Source organism: Mus musculus, chromosome 15, assembly GCF_000001635.26.
Source record: "Mus musculus strain C57BL/6J chromosome 15, GRCm38.p6 C57BL/6J".
Lineage (NCBI taxonomy): Eukaryota > Metazoa > Chordata > Mammalia > Rodentia > Muridae > Mus > Mus musculus.
In genome coordinates, this window is record NC_000081.6 from 84216272 (window position 1) to 84233645 (window position 17374).

General features: G+C 49.4%; 1 protein-coding gene and 1 long non-coding RNA gene across 2 annotated transcripts in view, besides 1 other annotated feature; one reads left to right on the forward strand and one right to left on the reverse strand.

Moving 5' to 3' along the window:
* Positions 1 to 215: 215 nt before the first annotated feature.
* On the reverse strand, positions 216 to 999 carry Gm52212. The gene is made up of 2 exons (XR_003951633.1): positions 726 to 999; positions 216 to 568 (listed from the first exon to the last, which is right to left on the reverse strand). It is a non-coding gene; the product is annotated as a predicted gene, 52212 (long non-coding RNA).
* Positions 1266 to 4442: an enhancer, noted in NCBI's record as "VISTA enhancer mm91". NCBI's record gives its function as "enhancer in: branchial arch[5/5]" and the evidence as "EXISTENCE:transgenic organism evidence [ECO:0001131][PMID:17130149]".
* Parvb (parvin, beta) overlaps positions 15772 to 17374 on the forward strand; it is an 83647-nt gene continuing 82044 nt past the window's right edge. Inside the window, exon 1 of the mRNA NM_133167.3 lies at positions 15772 to 15915. Within this exon, the coding sequence (NP_573395.1) occupies positions 15801 to 15915 (115 nt within the window). The 5' untranslated portion in view covers positions 15772 to 15800. The remainder of the gene's footprint in view (positions 15916 to 17374) is intronic.

Below are 17374 nucleotides of genomic sequence, written 5' to 3' on the forward strand. Positions count from 1 at the left end.
ACACACACACCTGTCCCTTGCTCCCTTACTACCTTCAATGGAAACTGGTGTTTGCTGAGAATAAATTACTCCTTTCAATGGTTGGAAATGTCAGTCTGCAGTTACTCATTGATGATTGGAACCCACTAAGGACCTGGTGTTCAGAATGGGGATTGGGAGCTGCAGAAACTGACACAGATTTGCAGACTCCATGACCTTTGAGAACCCAGGGAAGGCACTTGTGAAAGTCTGGTTTTAATCAAGACTGGGCTGCCCCCGGTGCTGCCTTGGGCTCATTAATGAAAGCCGCTGTCTCCAGCGTGGCCCGACCTGTTTGATTTTTCAGGCTTCCCTGTAGGCTGCTCTTGGGTGAAGGAGGTGGGGCAAGGTGGAAGGTCAGGGTGAAGGGGTGAATTCTGTCCCTTTCCAGAGGGTTGTGGTGGACAGACCAGAACCAGTTGCCTGGGAGTCTGAGAAGGCTTTAGGGAGCTTGGGTAGAAAGCTGAGGAGGGCAGGCAACTCCTGAGTCGGCCTTGGCCCAGATTCTTTGCAGCTTAATGCTTCATTTCCCCTCAGCATGCAGAAAGATCTAGGCAGAGACAGAGTTTGAGATGTGTTTAATTAACCTTTGCTCCACTCTGTAAGGGAGCAGTCTGGTAGCCAGCCTGCCTGTTCTACAAGGACACCAGATTCCTTGCTTGGAGTGTGCTGGCGTCCTGAGCAAGGCTGTTTGTCCGGAACCTTACCTTGATACTGAGGGAAGAGCCTGTGTTGTGGTGGTGGTGCCCATCCCCCAGTGTATGGTCCAAAGCCACTCAGGAGCTGCCAGCCTTCACTCTTAGCTTTCTGTCTCGAGCTTGCCTCATTTCTGATCTCCGTGGAAAGCCCTTTGAGGCTCTGGTCTCCCAGGCTCCGTCCTGCACCATCGCAGTGGTCACTGGGGCATGGGGGTTCTTAAGTGATCCCAGTCTTTCAATGCTGACATGTCACAATTACCCAGAATAAAAAGATGACATTAATACCATCGTCGATTGTGTCATAAAGCTCCTTGGAGACTGGGAGACTGCCAGTGTGACAGATATAAATGCCCCAACCCAATTTCTCTTGAAAGCTCACATTTCTATTGGCACCGAACACAGTCATTTGCTTTCCTTGATGCTTGCTGATCGATGTTCCTGTTTTCAAGCAAATGGCTGCCAGATCCCCAAGTCCTGGAACCCCAGTGCTAGTTGCCAGTGGAGGGCCTCGATACCAAGACCCTGGCAAGCAGGCAGGGATTCAGTCTCCCTTAAATGCAAGTGTGGGAGGATTTGAGCAGAGGGTCTTCTCTATTGAACGAATCACAAGTTCCAGTGACTTGCCTCAGGGTAGCCCCCCGAAAATCAGTAACATCTGGGAAATATCCCAAAAGTTCCCACGTTACCACCACCACCCCCCCCCCCCGAAAGAATTCAACCAGTCACCACCAAGTATTGTTTTGTGTCTTGTATTTGAGAAAGAATCTCACCATGAAGACCAGGCTGGACCTGATTCCCCCATGCCTAGCTCCAAGGCTTGTTGGGGTCCTGTTAGCAAGCCCCTTTTCCAGCCAAGTATAGTGGTGTATACCTTTACGTCCAGCACTCAGTAAGCATAGGTATGGAGAGGCAGGGGGATCTCTATGAGTTAAAGGTCTGCATAGTGAAACCATGTCTCCAAAAAAAGCAAAAGAAACAGCCCCTCTTTTCCTGGCTTGTAAGAGGCCTTGCATTTGATTCCCACACCACAACAGAGCAAAAGCCTTTTATCATCTAGTGTAGATTCTCTTTACCTCCCAGTCCTGTGAAATGGGGAGTGATACAGTTATAGCAAGAAACAGTTGTGGGATGGGCAGGAGGCATGGTCCCCAGTGGGAGCCCAGAAGCCCCAGCTGCTGATTGGTGAGGCTCAAGGTATCAACAGGAGGCAGAACCAGGCATCTGGGCGGGACTGGGGTGGGGGTAGGAGATGGGAGAGTAGAAAGGGCTTCTCCCATTCTAAAGAACCCCAAAGATTAAAGTCGATGTTCGATTTTGAGTTAAAGGTTGGCATCTCCAGGGCAGACTTTGGTTTGAGGAACCGCAGGAGGCTGTCTCTCGCTTTCCCAGGAGGAAGCTGTGGTGGATGTGCTCTGCCCCAGAGAGGAGTGGGACTCGGGGTAATTACCGGCAACTTGTCTCAGTGCCAGAGTGTGGCTTCAAACCTGGCACTTTCCCTGACACGTAAATTGCAGGATTCCCCGACAAATCATTAGATAACTTTTAAGAAGAAAGAAGGAGCAGGCAGAGGGAGACGCTCCATCGCCGTGCTAGGCAATAAATAGCAGTCGTTTCTGAAAAGAAAGTACATTCGACGAATTTGACCCACTGAGAAAATTACAGCTTCTTCTCCCCGCCCCGCTTCGATCCATCCGTCCCTAATGGAGGAAGTCTTCCTGTGTTTGTCGAGGTGGAGATGGGCTGGTCAATTAGAGTAGTATGCCTCGTCTCGTGAAGATAATAGCAGGCCCGGACCCATCCATCACCGTGGACTGGAATGTGACCTCCCTATATTGAGTCAGGGCCCTGAAAGCAATCTCCGGGGCTCATTATCATAGCCAAGAAATTACTGCTCTGAACCTGATTTCCCTGAAATACCAAGCCAGCAGAGTGACTGCTGAACACATTAGAACACAATGTAGTGACGCTGTGGCCTTGATTTGGAACGTGGGCCTGAAAATAGATGTGTTGCCTGACTCAGAAGAAGTGAAACTCAACGGGGCAGGGTCTGACATGACACCTGCCTGGCTGGGTGGACCCATCGCCACCTGATATTAAAGCAGAAACACACCAGAGCTGTGTCACCTCCAATTTGACCCTTCCTGTGAATTTCCACCGTCCCCAGCCAGGGCCCTCAGTGTTTCCTGTCTGTCTGCACAAGCTCTCTCACAGCTCTTCTGGGGCAGGAAATGGAAGCCATATGGAAGGGGACGATCAGGTGCTTGGGCACCGGAGCTACTGAACTTGAGCGGTCTTTGTTTGTTAACATTTCCATTCCACACAGACCAGACTCTGGCCAAGTGGAAGTTAAGTGGAAGTTGTGTGTGTGGCTTCCTCCCTAATTCCAGAGCAGAGGGGCCTCCCTCCTGTAGCACAAAGACCCTGTGTACATCTTTGCTTACCCCAGTGCCCCTCTCTGCAGTGACTCTCAATGGGGCAGTTGGGGTGTGGCCTAGGGATACAAGATTTTCCTAGCATAAACAAGCTCTGCATCCAAGTCCCAGCTCTGAAAAGAGTTGGTGTGTGTGCATTTATAATCTGAGAACACTGGTATTACCCGAAGAGCACAGTTTATTCCAGTTTCCTTAGAGTTGTTGTTGTTGTTGTTGTTGTGTGTGCTTAAGACAGGGTCTCAGGCTAGTCTGTAACTCACTGTATAGCAGAGGATGGCCTTGAAGTTCTGACCCTTCAGCCTCCCACTCCAGAGTGCTAGGATTACAGGTACGTATCACCACACCTGATTTATGTGCTGGGCATCAACCCCGTGCATGCTAGACAAATCCTACCAGCTGAGCAGTGTTCATCCCCAGCCTTCCTTAATGAAGACACTGAATGCTGCGCTAGTGGTGATTTCCCCACCAAACTGTCATCTCATAACCTGTGTGAAGGGACTGATAGGCAGGGAACTCTCTACTGTCCTAGGGGCTTCAGTTAAGCGTGGCAAGATCTGCTGATACTCCAACTACAGCTGCTGTCCATCCATCTTTCCATCAACTGTCCATCCATCTGTCCATCTATTCATCCATCATCTATTGGTCATCTGTCCATCCATCTATCTTTGGATCATCTATCATCCCTTCATCATTCATCCATTTGCCCATCCATCCGTCATCCACCCACTCTTCATCAATCCATCATCCATTCATCATTCCTTTACTCATCCATCAATCACCCATCCGTCATCCATCCGTTTGTCTTGACCCAGTCCTTCACCTCATCTCCATGGTCCTGAACTTCTGCAGCCCAGCTTGACACTGACCCCACAACAGCTCTGAGCACAGCCACATCTGGGTTGTCAGTATCTTACCTGCCTACTTCAGGACTCTGCATCCTCCTGCCTGGAGGGCATCTTTAACTCTGTTGTCATTCTGTCACAAGTGTGCATTACCATGTAACACATGCTCTGCCAGCATTACTAGCTGAGACTGCCAGTGGCCAACTGTCGAGGGAACTTGGGACTAAGTTGATAAATTGCTACTGGTGTAGCTGTGCAATTGATTGTTATTTAATAAAATCTGAGGAATCAAAAGGTAATCATCTGTCTGTTTCTGATATCTAAGGATTTATAGGCTGTGCCACCAAGACTGGATTCAAAAAGATGCTTTTGATCTGAGGATGTTTGAGTCTGAGTCCTGTGAATGATGACTGCTGTCTTCCCCCCTCTCTAGCTCTTGTTGCTCACAGCCTAGTGAGTACTTCTCAGAGTTCACTCAGGAGTCTTAAATACTACCCCCCTCCTCTAGAACTTTTTATGTGTCTGTATATGTGTGTGCAGGTGTCTTCAGGGAGCCAGAAATGAGAGTCAGATTCCCTGGAGCTGCATTTACAGGTAGTTGTGAACCACCCGACATGGAGCTGGGTACTGAACTCTGATCCTCTGGAAGAACAGCAGGTGCTCTTAGCCACTCCAGCATCTCTCAAGCCCTCACCTCCATAAACTCACACTCCTTGAACAACAGCCCCAGATACCTCCACTTGCTACGTTCTCTTTCCTGTCATATATAAAGTAGCAATTTGTCTTTTGGTGACAACCTTTTTGTTCTTGTTTAAAAAAACAAAACAAAACAAAACTGAGTTCCACTCAGTAGTTAAGACCTCTGGCTAAGAGTGTGGTAGCTACACCCTTAATCCCAGTACTTGAGAGGTAGAGGCAGGCGGATCTCAAGTTTGTGACCAGTCTGGTCTACAGAGTGAGTTCCAGGACAGCCAGGGCTATGCAGAGAAACCCTGTCTTGACATATCCCTCCACTAGCACTCTCCAACCCCCAATGGACCTCAGTTTGATTCTTAGTACCCACATGACAGCTTAAAACCGGCTGTAACTTCAGTCTCTGGCAAGCTGATGCCCTCCTCTGGCCCCAGAGAGCACTGCAGGTATATGCTACACAGCCATTTGGGCACAAGACAACAAAAACCTTAAACCAACTATAAACAAACTGATCCCAAGTCACACAGCCTGGGTCAGAATCTCTTGTGTATAAGATGTGGGTGCCACATCTGGTTTGTCCCTCCATGTGCTAGGATGTTTGAGTTACCCGTCCTTCAGGCACTTTTCATGATCTGTCAGAAGTACCTGCATCCCTACATTGATGAGCCATAAAGCTCTGAGCAGTCTCTCCTTGGCATTCTTCCTCTAGGTCAAAGCACACCTTCTGTCGGGAGGTGGTTTGGACTGTGGCACGCTTTGGTCGTCTTCAACCACACAGCTGGGAATGATACTGCTGAGATCTGCACAATCTGCTTCCCTAAAGCTACTCTGTCCACTGTTCCATGAAGAAAACACTAAGTTTCATATGTCAAGTGCTAGATAATAAATATTCAAAACCCACTGGTGTTTGAATAGTCTTCCTAAACCTTGCATTTTACTGATTGCCTTGGGAATCTGATATGTTGACGCTACTGGGAGAATTCTTGGCACCAAGTTGGGCTATGTCACACACTTGTGATTCAAGAGTGTCTCCTGCTCACATAGCTGTTCAGCAGTCAGCCTCTACCAATGGTCCACTGTGGTGTCTGTGTGTCCCTGTGTGTGTGAATGTGCATGTTTTTGTGTGTCTATGTTGTCTGTCTGTGTGTGTCTGTGAGTGTGTGTTGTGTGTTTGTGTGTGTGTGTCTGTGTGTCCATGTGTGTGTCTATGTGTCTGCGTGAGTGTGTGTATCTGTATAACTGTGTGCATGTCTGTGTAGTATGTCTCTGTGTGTTGTATATCTCTGTGTGTGTATCTGTGTTGTATGTCTGTGTGTGTATCTGTGTTGTATGTCTGTGTATATGTGTGTGTGTCTGTGTTGTATGTCTGTCTGTGTGTATGTGTGTCTGTGTTGTATGTCTGTGTGTGTGTGTGTGTGTCTGTGTTGTATGTCTGTGTGTATGTGTGTGTGTGTCTGTGTTGTATGTCTGTGTGTGTGTGTGTGTGTGTGAGAGAGAGAGAGAGAGAGAGAGAGAGAGAGAGAGAGAGAGAGTGTGTGTGCTGAGGAGACGCTGACACCAGGGATGAAGCACCCCTTCAGTCAGGCTGTGCTTTCAGTCATGATGGGGCTGTGCTTATCTGGGTATTCATTTTCCCAATCAAGACACATTCTAATTGGTTTTGAAATCAGGCCTGTTTACTCTTCATAAATGTGTTTCTTAGAGTTCTTTTTTTTGCATCAGCAGATGAAAAGGGCTCAAACCAGCTGTGTCACCTAGACAAACTATTTCAAGGTTAAAGATAGAGCTTTCAGACCCAGGGGGAACTTAGCATGCAGGGTGCCCTGTACTTCACCCCTGGCAGTCCCTCCGGAAGTCAGGCTTCCATCAAAATACACATTTGTGTTTAAAACCTGTTGGTACAAGCTGGAGAGATGCCTCAGTGGTTAAGAGCACTGGCTGCTCTGTCAGAGGATCCAGGTTTGATCTCCAGCACCCACATGGCGGCTCACAACCGTCTGTAACTCCAGGAATTGAATGTCCTCGTCTGACCTCTGAATTCACCAAGCATACATGTAGCACACAGGCACACATGCATACAAAACACCCTTACACATAAATAAATATTTTTAAAAATTGTTATTATTGGGGATGCACATGTACCAGTCAGCCTGTAGAGGTCAAAGGGAACTTTTCAGGATTCTGGAGGTCAGTCTTTACCTGCTGGGCCATCTGGCAACTACACACACACACACACACACACACACACACACACACACACACACACAGACATACAACACAGACACACACACAGACATACAACACAGACACACACACACATATCTCGAATGTGTCTGAAAACAGACACAAACTTTTCTTGATTTCACAGTCAACTCTACAGCAAGCTATTACTCTCTCCCCCTCCTGCTCCCCCTCTCCCTATCTGTGAGTCTGCCTGTCTCTGCCTGTCTGTCTCTGCCTGCCTGCCTGCCTGCCTGCCTGTAGCTCTAACTGACCTGGAGCCTTCCATGATTCTCCTGCCTCCGACCACTAATGTGCAGGTGTGGCCCAGCACCCTCAGCTCCCCCACAGCAGGTCCTGTTGGAGTTGGTCACTGCTGGAGTCACATGTAAAGCTTGCAGGACACTCACTGAGCCTCAAGGCTGGCTAGAGCATCACTGACAGAGCTCTGCTCTGCCATCTACTGCCTCCGGGTGTTTTAGCAACAGACTGCTACTCCTGAGGTAACCAGCCTTATGGATGGAGCTGCTCCAGGGTCCTCAGCAGTCAATGATCTTAACCGCTGAGCCATCTCTCCAGCCCCCTGCTTCTGCCTTTTGAGTGCTGGGATTTAATGTGCGCCACCACGGCCCTGCCCACGTGTTCCTATTTCTAACCTTTGGGACAAACACAAGGAAAGTGTTGGTGACGCAGGAAGCTCAAATGATCTCCTTTTCTTTCTTCAGGAGTAGTTTCTCTGTACACAGCCCCGTGTGTGCGCATCTGTGTATGTGGCCACACGGCTATGCTCGGGTCTCCCATTTATCATTGTGAAGAGGAATGTTGTACCAGACTGCACTAGGCTATTCTCATAGGCCCTGCCCTAGACCACACCCACCTCCAGCACCCAGGGATGGTTTCCCAGGTGCTTTGGCTGCCTGATCTCCAGCAGTCCAGAGCAAGCTCACACCCCAGAACTCACCATCCCTCAGTTCTCCCCATAACCTTTCATCACCCACCAAAACACTGTTCTCGAGAGAGGTGGGAGGAGAGAGAAAAGCCTCTGATTTTACGGGCAAGCGATAGCGATATGGATGTGGCAGATGAGGGGCAAAATAAATTCAGACTAAGGTGCGAATATTTATCAGGCAGGGTACTTGTCTTCCTACCCACATAAAAGGCATTTGTCATTTTCATTTTCTTTATTGGTGGAGGGGTCCTGAGAGTAAGGGAGACACATTTAAAGGGGCTTGCTCGTCTATCCTTTAATAGCCAGGGGAAGTCTCTTCAGGGATTGCCACGGAAGACTGGGTGTCAAGTTAGTCACTCATTGCTCATCTATAAAATATTTAAGAGCATGAAGTGTGTCTGTGGCTTTAATTGCCTGGTTCGCAAGAGGAAAACGCAGAGGGCTTTGCTGCTAAATGCAAATGCATGCAGCCCACTGATGCTTCTAGAGTCATTTGGATGGAAGGCTGTAGGTCTCTACCACTTGCTCTTGAGAAGTTCCCCCCACGGCTCACTCCTGGTGAGGGAGAGAGTTAAGGCAGTTTGAAGATTCCAGTCTGTCATGGTTGTCTTCTCCGTGCACTTAGCCTTTCCAGTGAAAATCACAGATGACTCTCCTGCCAAATCACTAAATTAGCAAACTGATTAAATAACATGGCTCTGAACGCTAGTTTAGAGGTTCTGATTACGGGAGGCTCCGGAACGCCACCCCGAAGTGCAGTAAGATTGCTTCCACAGTGTAATCTGGGGAATCAAGCGTTTTCTCCACTAGCAAATCCATTAGCTCTGCCTGCCCCTTCTCGACACACTTCTAGCGCTGCCAAAATTGCTTGGAGGTTTGGAGGTAAGCAACGTGAATGTCTCAGGGTGTCAGATTTCTGCCGCTAGAGGCTCCTCTCCTCTCCCCAAACCTTTAAAAGCTGTTTGTATAAAATGTGTGTGTGTGTGTGTGTATATATATATATACACATATAGATATTTGATATTTGATATATTTTCAAATATATATATATACATACATATATATATATATTTGAAACTTTTTAGTCATAGGAAAAAGAAAGAAGATGAACTTTGCAGGTGTGGTGGAATGTGTTGGTTTGGATGTGAAATCTTCCCACAGGCACATGTGTTTGCATACTCGGTCCCCAGTTGGTGGCCCTTTTTGAGAAGTCCTTTGAGAAGTTGGGTCTAGATGGTGGACATGGCTCATGGGGGGCAGGTTTGTGTGATTTCTTTTTCTTTTCTTTTCTTTTCTTTTCTTTTCTTTTCTTTCTTTCTTTCTTTTTTTTTTTTTTTTTTGAGACAGGGTTTCTCTGTGTAGCCCTAGCTGTCCTGGAACTCAGAAATCCCCCTGTCTCTGCCTCCCAAGTGCTGGGATTAAAGGCGTACACCACCACTGCCTGGCAGTTTGTGTGAATTTCCAGGTCTGGGTTGGCTCCCTTTTTTTCTAGTTCGCTTCAGTGATGTGACCTTGTGTTCTTTTTAACATAGACAGAACACCTTCCCTGCCATCAATAGGTAGAAACCCTATAGGTAGAATGGTGGGCCTTAAGCCCCCTCCCGTGGGCCTAGAGAGATGGCTCAGCGGTTAAGAGCACTTCCAGAGGTCCTGCGTTCAATTCCCAGTGAGCACATGTGGTTCTCCACCATCTGGAATGGGATCTGATGCCCTCCTGGCTTGCAGGTGTCCATGCAGATAGAGCATTCATATACATCAGATACACGAGTGAATCGAGTAAAGGAATCCACAAATAAACCTTCCGTCTTTAAGCTGTTTCTGTCAGGTATTTTGTTGCAGCCACGTGGAAGGTGGGAAACTGATGACACAGGTCAGTAAGCAAAGGGCCCAAACGTGAGGGAAGTGAACTGTAGCTGCGTTGAGCTGGCACTCGCAGAGTGAAGACGTCCAGCCACAGCCTGCAGGTTATCTGGCAAAGGGATGCCACCCACTGAGCTATTTTCAGCAAGACATTATGGAGGTTAATTTATGAGCGTGGAAAGACCAACACAGTGGGGCATACCTGGGTAACTTCTCCCTTTGAGTGTATACACCTGTGAGATTCTCTCCTGGGTCGGGCTAGGGAATGTGTGTTCAGCAGAGCTCACTGGCGCTCCCGCACCAACCCTTCCTCCTCCCCATCCCCCCTCCGGCACCACCTCAGTGGAGAATGGGGATGACCTGGTCTTAGCTGCTAGTGAGGATGTTCGTGCAGGCAGAGCTCTTTTGTGTGCTGGCTTCTTGTTGTCCATCAGGGTACAGATATGGCCTTGATGGAAGAAGTACGGTACTGGGGGTGGGCTCCACCACTTGGACTCTAACCCTCTGGAACTGTAGCCTGAATAAACTTTTTTTCTAAGTTGCCTTGGTCATGGTGTTTTTCACAGCAGTAGAAAAGCAGCTAATATATACTGTCCCTGAGCCCCAGCCCCAGCCCCAGCCCCAGTCCCAGCCCCAGCAGGGGCATGGCATATTCATTCAGTGAGCTAGCATGGTATGCAAACGTTTGCGGGCTGCGTTGGCTGGCTGCTCATCCTCCTTCATACCGCTAATCTCTGCTCTGTTATGCTGAGGTTTGGGGCCAGGTGAGAGGTGCGTTTGAAACACCGCCATCTGGGGATTCTTGTTCTCATAACATAGCTCTCTTCTGGCCCCAGAGAGGGCCCTCCAGACCGAGGGCCATCTGTGTGTATTGCCCTGTGACTCTGGGTTTATGGAGAAGGTGACAGGAAGGTAGGTAACAGGTTTGGTGGAGACCACACAGTGTGGAACCCGGTGCGGAGCCACCGTGCAGTAAGAGCTCTTAAAGTGTGTGTTCACGTCCTTCGCTTAGCTTATAGGGACCCGGCGTCTCTGGAAGCCACAGATCAAAAGTCAGTCAAGTGGATTCTATGACAGGAGCAGCTGTGCCTAACCCGATTTTCCTAATTATCCTCTAAATGGGATGCATCCTCGGAGCCACGCAGGCTATGTGTGCTGCATACTAAGAGGCAGCAGATCATGTCTGCGGAGATGGGAGCAAGGTTCTCATTTATGCATCCCGTGAGGTCCTCTCTTTAGGCAAGATTAGTGTTTATGTTCGCTGAAGTCTGGCATTTTGGAAAGCCTTCCTTGGGCCATGCCGCACAGATACACAAGCCAGCCGGGAGGGAGAGCTTAAGGGCCAAGAGGTGGGCAGTTAGGCCAGCATTTTTTCTTTCTCTCTGGAAAGAAAAGGCAGATTAAACTATAGTCATCAAAGTGTGCATGCACGCTTGAGTGTGTGTGTATGTAGGTGTGTGTGTGTGTGCACGTGCATGTGGAGGTCAGAGGTCAACCTCAGGTACCATTCCTCAGGGCCCATCCATCTTTTAAAACATTAATTTTTTTCTTTACATGTATATATACATGCACACACACACACACACACACATACACACACACACATATATATATATATATATCCTCTTTTGGAGGCCAGAAGTTTCTGCCAGATCGCCTAGAGATGGAGTCTTAGGAAGTTGTGAACTGCCTCCTGGATGCTGGGAACCAACTCAGGTCTTCTGCAAGGTGCTTTTTCTTTCTTTCTTTTTTTTAAGATCTATTTATTTATTTCATGTATGTGAGTACACTGTTGCTGTCTTCAGACGCACCAGAGGAAGGCACAGGATCCCCATGACAGATGGTTGCGAGCCACCATGTGGTTGCTGGGAATTGAACTTAGGACCTCTGGAAGAACAATCAGTGCTCTTAATCACTGAGCCGTCTCTCCAGCCCCAAGGTGCTCTTTTTTTTTTTTTGTATTGTTGCTTGCTTTTGTTTGTTTTGTTTTTGAGATAGGGTTTCTCTGATTTGCCCTGCCTGTCCTTGAACTTACTCTGTAGACCAGGCTGGCCTTGAACTCCTAGAGATCCATCTGCCTCTGCCTTCCAAGTGCTGGGATTAAAGGAGTGTGCCACCACCACCTGGATATAGCCAGTGCTCTTAACCGCTGAGCTGTCTCTGCAGCCCACCCATCTGTCTTTTTTTGTTTGTTTGTTTGTTTAAAGGAGGATCTCCCACTGGGATGGGAGTTTGCCGAGTAATCTAGACAGGCTGGACAGCAAGTCTCTGGGATTGGAGGAGTATCTTTGCCTCCTCGGTGCTGGGATAACAAGCGTGCACCTCCACACACAGCTCTAGATATGGATGTGGGGGTGGGGGTTGATCTCAGGTCCTGCAGCTGTGTAGCAAGCCATCTTCTCAGCCTCTGAGGCTGCTCTCAGTTGCTGTCAGCGGCATTTATGGGCTGAAAATCCATTTCTAACTATGGCAAGAGTCTGAAATCATCGTCCAAACTGCACTGGCTAGAAAACCACCTCATCCTGCAGCAAGCGGTGCATGAAGAATAGGGTGAGCATGCGGCTCTCAGCCCTCACCAGGGTCCCTCACCAGGCAAGGATGCTACAAACTTCACCAAGAAGCAAGTATTGTATTATAGACTTGTGTTTAACATTGGATTCTGGTTTCTGCAACTCACATGCCAGGACCCCACTGTCCTGTAGAGCACGTGTCAGTTTTCCTGACAACAGATATCCTGTCTGTGGGTTTCTCTTCTTGAAACACAGGGGCCCCTGTCAGGAGCTGGGAGTCTGAAGCTTCTTCGCGATGTATGGCATTTTAGAAAGTGGGAATAGGGTTGGAGAAACGGCTCAGCTGCTGAGAATACAGACTGCTTGTCTTAGTTACTTTTCTATTGCTGGAACAAAACACTATGACCAAGGCAACTTATTGATTTACTTATAGTTTATGTGCTTCAGTGTTTTGCCTGCATGTGTGTCTGTGTGAGGATGTTGGATCCCTTAGAACTGGAGTTACAAACAGCTGTGAGCTATCATGTGGGTGCTGGGAATTGAACTTGGGTCTTCTGGAAGAGCAGCCAATGCTTTTAACTGCTGAGCCATTTCTCTAGCCTCTGACCAAGGCAACTAATAATAAAAGAAAACATAATTTAGGGCTTATATAGTTCAGAGGAGCATGGTAGCATGCAGACAGGCATGATGTTGAGGCATCTGATGTGCGATCATCACACACGCGCACACACACACACACACACACACAGAGAGAGAGAGAGAGAGAGAGAGGATTACATGGAATGGCATGGGATTTTGAGGCCTCAAAGTCATATCCCAGTGACACACTTCTGCCAACAAGGCCACACTTCCTCATCCTTCCCAAACAGTTCCACCAACTGGGGTCCACGCATTTCAATATATGAGTCTGTGGGGGCCATTTTTATTTGAACTACCATGCTGCTGTTATAGAGACCTGAGTTTGGGTCCCGGTACTCACACCAGTGATAACTCCAGCTCCAGGGAATCCATACTTTTCTTTTGGGTTCTGAGGCACCTGCTCTCATATGTACAAACCTACATGGACACTCACACATATACGTAATTAAGAGTAGAATAAATCTTTTTTCAGAGGTAGAATTTGATCTGTCTTTACAGTATTCAAAGTAGAAACTAACAAAGGAATTTGAGTCTTCTGTGAGCTTGCTGGTGTCCGATAAAATAGTCACATCAATTTTTGAGTCAATGGCCTCTCCCTGTGCCCAGAACAGCATCTGAAGCCTGCATCTCAAACCTTGGCCGTTCTGTACCCTACCAGGACCAAGACAGCTCTCTTCCATTTTCTTTCTGGTTCCCGGGTCCTTCTCCTTTGCTCCATCCTGGTCAGTGATCCTCCATCTAGAGTATGCTGGGGCCTCCCAAAACAGTATGCATGTCTTGTGGGAATTCCTCTAGTGGGTTCCAAGAAGCCATGGGAGCTGGGGATGTATGATGGACAGCTTGCGTCCAGCTCTCAGGTCCCACCGTCTCTGTCCTCACCAGCTGTGTCCCCATCTCACAGGGGTGTCAGGACCTACATTTATGATCTTTCAGTGTCTTCCCAGCTTGTTAGCAAATTCTGTCTTGAGATGGAGATGCTTTCAAGACCCCTTTGGGCCTTTCTGTCCCTAACCCTGGCATACCAGGAGTTTGCCAATATTATCTGAAAGTTCTCTTCCTTCTGTCCCCCTTCCCTCTGACATGCCTTTGCCATGTATATTAGTTGCTTTGCCTGTTACAAATGCAACTTAAGGAAGGGTTCATTTTGGCGATTTGAGGGTACAGACTGTCAGACTGGGGAAGGCAGGATTCTACTCAGGTCATTTTCTCCTGTGTGTGTGTCCTTTTATGTCCATTATATAGCTGCTGACAGAAGATGTGACCCAGATCAAAGGTGGATCTTCCCACCACAAAAGATCTGAATTTAGGATGGGTCTTCCCCCCTCAAATGATTCAATTAAGAAAAACCCCTCCCAGGTGTGCCCAGCTGCCAGTTAGGTTTTAGTTAACTCTAGGCGTAGTCAAGTTAACAACCAGGAATAGTCCTCACACCTTTTTATTCAGTTTGGAGCCCAGCTCCTGGGACTGGGGGTGGGGGGTGGGGGGTGGGGGGTGGGGGTGGGGTGCTGCCCACGATTGAGACCTGGTGTTGTCTGTCCCTCCTTAACCCAAAGGAGATAGATAATCCTCTGGGTACATCCAGAGCTTTGTTTCCAAGGTGATCGGAGTTCTCCTCCGGTTGACAATCAGATTAACCACTGTCACGTGGGATGCAGGGAGTTTGTATTTCTGAGATTTCCGGGATCCTGGGGTCTCAGGCTCCCTGACAGTTATGAGAGGGAAGTCAGCCTGGGAAAGCCAAGTAAATGTCCCGTGCTGCCAAAGAGGGGTGTGCTTTAGTAGAGATAAGAGCAGCCAGGAACTGGGCCAGGGTGAGAGATGCCTGGCCCAGGTCTGTGAGTTTTCTTCCTATCATAGTGGAGGGAGGCAACACTTTTATCTTGGTCTTTGGAAACCATCCTTCCCTAGCAACTCTCTCTTCCCTATTTCTTCCCAAATCCTGGCCCTCTCTGATCCTTCTCCTCCTAAGGGGATCCCCACTGTGCCCATCCCACCCTTGGCTTGTAACTCTTTAGATACTGGGCACCCCATTCTCCATGACAAATCCCAAGGAGAGCCCAGGCACATCCTAGCTGAACAGCCAGCTTGGCTACACCCCTTCTGCCAGCGTCAATATTTCCTGCACTGAACTGAAACCGCTCGCCAGAAGGAGCGAGGCTCTGAGCCAGTACAAAGGGAGAAGGAAGAAACACCTCCCCCTCACACACACCCCCCTCCCAGCAGATTAGGTGCTGCCTGCGCCCCGGCCCTGATAGCTCCTATCTCTGCTGAGCCACGCAACCACCCTTCTGCTGGAGCCACAGGCCATTTGGTTTTCCCTCTGCCTACGCCTCAGTTCTCATGCTGCCTCTACCCCGCAGCGTCTCTAGAAACACGTTCATTTCGCTCCTAGTAAACCTCCCTGCCTGGTCCCATCCTTGTTCATCATCTACTGTTCCCAAATCAGCAACAATCAATTTTGTGCAACACAAACCTGGTCATGGCTGTTAGCCTAGCATCCTTCCCTGGGGCCTGCGCTCTTCCTCCGGGTGCCCATGCTGCCCGGATTCTTCCAGCCCGTGGCTCCCATGGAACTCTTTGGCTGGGCTTGCCTTGGGGGAAGGGTCACTGTGTATGAGGCTACTGTCCCACAAAGGCACCCACTACACCCAAAGCATCGACTCAAGGGATGCCCTAGTCCTGCGCCAGGATTCTGGCAGAGACTCAACATCTGACCGTACATGTTTGTGGGACTAATTGATTCTGGGCTTCCAGCACGGTGAGGCTGCACAAAAGGGGGCCGGTCGTGCCTGGCACTACGCGCAGGGTCCTGCTGTATTGCGGGCGGGGGAGCTCAGCTGCAGCACCGGGACCTCGGGGTCAGTAGGCAGGGGCGGGGAAGCCGGGGCCGCGCCCTCCTGGCCACTCCCCGGCCGGCGGTGGGTGGCGCGCACTCGCTTATGTCCTCCGCGCCACCACGGTCGCCCACCCCGCGGGCCCCCAAGATGAAGAAGGACGAGTCTTTCTTGGGCAAGTTGGGCGGCACACTGGCAAGGAAGAAGAAGACCAGGGAGGGTGAGTGTGCCCCTGCGTCCCTTTGGCGCCAGCCGGGTGCCAGCGGTGTCCCCCGTGTGTCCGCTCCCTGCCCGCCTCGGCGGCGCCAATGAGCCCTCCTGTCGCGCTCAGGCTACGCGACCTTTGGGACAGGCCGGTCCCTGTCCGTAAGACATTTGCAGTGCTGGCCCAGTGCATAGGACGTGCGTTCTGCTCTGGACACAGGCCTAGCAAGCTACTGTTCCTGTGCTCATCCTTGTCGTGTGACACTCTCGTCACAGTGATTGGACACATGCTGGTAGAGAGGACCGGCTACTGTTTGCGTGATGCCTGCAAGCATGGCTCCGTCCCTAAGCTGGGAGTCAATGAAAGGGCACAGGACACACAGGCCAGGAGCCTGGGGAAGCCTGGAACCAGTGCAAGGGCAGGGGGCGGGGGGGAGGGGCGGGGGGGGAGGTCATGCCCCCTGCGCAGGAAAGTAATTTTAAAACGACTTTTTACTTTCAAAACTTTTAAAAAACAAAACTGCAAGGGATGTAACTTCTCCGCCTCTGGCCAGAGCCCTAAGGTACCGCAGTTCCCTCCCCTCCCCTCGCAGAAACATTCCTGAATTTTCTATTGTTTTGTCCTGGAGGCTCTTGCCCTTGGGCTGAGATTCCGGCAGCTCACGAGGAATGGGAGGGGCTTTCTGAGAAAGGACAGGTAGAAAGAAGCTTCAGAGACAACACTTCCTGGGGACCCCCAAGTTAGGGTGTGCTGAGGGTCTCCTCCAGCCACTGGAGCCACACTGACTCCCAGAAAGCCTGGGCCTCCAGGGCAAGCCCTGCCTAAGAGGTGACTGATAATCACCCTGTGGGCCCAAAGGACCGGCGTGAGGTATTTACTCATAAAGGGACCTCCAGGTCCTAAATTATGGGCAGACTCATTCTGGCCTTTCAAGGTGTCTTGAAAGGCAGGGCATGTGGGGAAATGCTGAACTTCTTTGATAGAACCGGTGAAGACACTGTGGGTCCCACATTCTGCCCAGACTTGCCTTCCCAGGCCTTCAACCCCAGAATGCCCTTTACCAACCTAGATTGTCCAGGGGGCAGGCAGGCCTGGTCTTCTTCCTAGGGTTTATTGCTAATCAAATGGGCTCTTCCCCTCTCAAGTCTTCCATTCCAGACCCTTCAGGTTGGCCTGCATCTCCATCAGTATCCTAAATGAGACCGAAGTCCTTGTCTCCCTTGGTCACCCACTGTTGTCTTTGGTTTCTCAGTGCCGACGTTGCCATCCTGCCTAGAAATCTATTTTCTTTTCAGGAGTTAGGACAGTGGCAGACCTGAGTTCTTTCCATCACCTGTTTTGTTTTGTTAAATTTTGTTTTTGTTTCTTTGTTTTTATTTTTAGTTTTTTTGAGACAGGGTTTCTCTGTGTAGCCCTGGCTGTCCTGGAACTCACTCTGGAGACCAGGCTGGATTCAAATTCAGAAATCGGCCCG